At 41.7% G+C, this 3,293-nt stretch overlaps 1 protein-coding gene across 1 annotated transcript; it reads right to left on the reverse strand.

Annotated features, from left to right (window-relative positions):
• Window positions 1–2,224: 2,224 nt before the first annotated feature.
• On the reverse strand, window positions 2,225–2,683 carry LOC128095245 (ubiquitin-conjugating enzyme E2 N-like). The gene has a single exon (XM_052714063.1). It carries the CDS (start codon window positions 2,681–2,683, stop codon window positions 2,225–2,227), a length of 459 nt encoding a protein of 152 aa, XP_052570023.1.
• Between the last annotated feature and the right edge of the window lie 610 nt (window positions 2,684–3,293).

Genomic DNA, 3,293 nt, shown 5'->3' on the forward strand with positions numbered 1-3,293 from the left:
ATAATTCAGTTTCTGAGGATATTCTAAGGACATTGTGTAATACTTGAGACCCTAAGGGGTATTGGCTGAAGACTATGGATGGAGTAACAAACTAAAAGTGTGGAAACCTAGAATAGGAAGAAAATAGTGGCCTCCACCAAGAAAAAAAGATGGCAATTTTAATTCAGATATTATTTATTCATCCTGAAGGAGTGTAGAAATAATGTGACAATTGATGGAGTGATTGCTACAAGCTTTACTGGGTTCCTAGATTGAAAAGAGCTGCCAAGAAAGGTGAGCTTCCTTTCATAGAAGCTCTATAAATTAGAGTAGGTCTTCCTTGGAATTGTTGGATATAGAAGGACAGAAGTTGCTGACTTGCAGGGGCAGATTTCTTGTCTGAGGTCATTGTAGCCCACCAGTCATGGGGCTTGGTGTTTGCAGAGGGCTGAGGAAGAACTTAGGTGGCTACAGGGGTCTTGAGGTTGGAGCAGACTGTGTGAGAAGGAAATGACTGTCTGGTAAATTGACCACTGTTCTTATTTTTACCTTTTTTTTTCAAAATTACATGTTGCTAGCCTTTGGGTCAAGTGCTCAAAAGATTGTATAATCATTAATAATAAAAATAGATTATGCTTGCTTTGGTGTTAAGTCTGGGATAGTTCCTATGTTTAGTAAAAGATGAAGAATATATTGGAGATTTTCTAAGAATAACCTTTGGAATCATGAGAATATTTTGTATCGAGTGATTTCCCCTTTTCTTTCTGTTCCTCCTTTTCTTATGATAATAAAAGACTGAGGTCACCAGGGCAAAAGCAGAAGCTAAACTAAGAGAGGCTAAGAGAAGTTAGAGAAGCTAAGAGAAACTAAGAAAAACTAAGAGAAACTAAGAGAAGCCAGGGAAGAAAAAGAAACAGCAACTGCAGAAGCCCGAAGTGACCTGTCAGCTTGCACGGACACTGTCTTTGAGTTGTTTTTGTGTCTTCCAGGTATCCCATACTTCAGACCCCCAAAACTGCTGAGGCTGGTCCCCGGCAATGCACAAGTGCACAAACAAACTCAAACACACACATATAATCAAAAATTAAAAACTAAACATTGCAAAAAGGGAAAAACCATCCAAATACTTTAAGTTCAGAGGAAACCCTGCACATATGAAAAGAGAACTCCCAGAAGCCATTAGCTTGCCAAATTTAAGTCTCTGTAGCAGGCAAGTTGTTAGCCAAGGAAGTCCTCAAAGCTCTACATACTAAAAAGGCTACTGTGACTGCTGTTGGAGGCATTCCAGAAGTAGACAGTGGCACTATTTTGCTGAAGACATCATATGCTTTGATTGTGACAAGAAGACATTTGGTTAAAATTATGCTGGATACTCCCTACTTGAGCTAAGAGACAGTTCAAACCTGGAGGGCAAGGTATCCTGGACACCTCAAGCTGCTTGGGGCAGCTCTGCCCTGGAGGTGTCCAAGACAACTGGAGCTGCTTAGGACAGCTGTGACAGCTGGAGCTGCAAAGAGACAGCTGAACCCTGGAAAGGAAGGTTGTTTTTCTTTTTTAAGGAGAATAGCAAAAAATACTTTACTAAAACATAAGATTTACAGAAGTTTCCAGACAAGCCATACAAAATGGTCACAAGCTTTTGTTTCTTCTTGAGAGGGGGCAGAGAATCTACACTCCACAGCAAAGTCACAATGTTATTAGTGAGGGCTGTGATGTTTTAATGTTCCCATTTTTGCTTCAGACAATCAAGCTTGTCCATCTACAGTGTCTAAAGTTAGACTTGGCTAGAGAGCATATTCAAAAAAACTGGTTAGCTGCATTTAACCACTGTAATTAGATCCCATAAGAGGGGGAGGGGGAAAGGAGACCATAAAATTAAAATAAAACTACTTTCCCCCTAAAAAGTAAAATAAAAACACCCATACCACTGGCAGCTAACCCTGACAACTACCTTCATTCACAGTGCTTTGTTCTTAAACCATGATGGGGAAAAGAATCCAAGCAGAGTCACTGCTTTCAACATTTCACAACAACCCAGATGATACTTCTAGCCTCTGCTCATGCTTTACAACAGTGAATCAGGACAAGACAGAGATTTGTTAATGTGCATGTAATCACCAAAGATGAGGATGTCTGGGATTTTATTCTGTAATGTTTCTAAGACTGTGTCCATCAAATGCAAACAAAAAAAGGAAGAGTCTTGGCAGAACAGGAGAAGTGATGTACACTCTATTATCTGATCGACTTAAATATTATTCATGGCATATAGCCTAGTCCATACTCTCAATGTTTCTATGGCTTGGGCTTCATTGGTCTTCCACTGCTCAGCTACATCATTTGCTAACAGATCATCTGGATTAGGAGCACTTAACAAAGCCTGGATTGATAGCAGAACTGTTTGGATCTGAAGTGTTGGGGACCACTTATCTTTCAAAATATCTAAACATATTCTTCCCAACTTGTCTACATTAAGATGATAAATTTTGGTCATGAAACGTACTTTAGGTGCTGCCATTGGGTATTCTTCTGGAAGGAATAGTTCAAGTTTAAAAGTCCCTCCTTCAAAGGGGGAATTCTGGGGGCCAGCAATGACCACATGGAAATAACGGGCGTTGCTCTCATCTGGTTCTGCTTTAATACCAGGAACTGGTTCAGCCAGCAAATGCTGGGTTTCCTTGATGATCCTGCGGGGCAGCCCGGCCATCTTGTCAGATCCTGAGTTTGACCTCTGCTCTTGTCTCTGGCTCCGCTCGCCTCACACTCGGGTGGAAGTCTGGAAAGGAAGTTTTTATGACTGCTTGGGAGAGTCAGGCCTGGAACAGCTTCAGCAGGGAAAGGTATCCTGACTGTTCAGGAAAGTCAGGCTGTACCTGGTATGGTGGAGGATGGTTTCCCCACAGGATATAGCAATCCTGCTTCTCTCCTACAGAGCCATTACAGCTGAGCTTTGCTCAGATGTGGCTTCCTAGAAGAGCTCTGCTTCCCTGACTTAAGAAATTGCAGAAATGTAGCAATCTCCTCTGGCTCCAGAGAAAAGTGTTACTTTTTCAGCTCTTTCAGCTCTCTATTGCTTTGTCCACTGAGGGACATCTCTGCAAGGATCTTCTATTCAGCTCCTCCTTGCTCTGTCCAGTGAGGGATGTCTTAGCAAGGATCTTCTCTATGCCAGTGAATGAAGATCTTCACACCCAAAACTCTTTTGAGAAAGAGATTTATTTGGGAAGGAGGAGTCCAGAAGAGTAGTTGCCTCTATCAGGTTGGAGAGAACAGTCCACAACTAAGCAAGCAGGGCAGTTTATATAGGATGTCTGGGG

Source organism: Peromyscus californicus, unplaced genomic scaffold (assembly GCF_007827085.1).
Source record: "Peromyscus californicus insignis strain IS unplaced genomic scaffold, ASM782708v3 Scaffold_4__1_contigs__length_199733344, whole genome shotgun sequence".
In the NCBI taxonomy this organism is placed as follows: domain Eukaryota; kingdom Metazoa; phylum Chordata; class Mammalia; order Rodentia; family Cricetidae; genus Peromyscus; species Peromyscus californicus.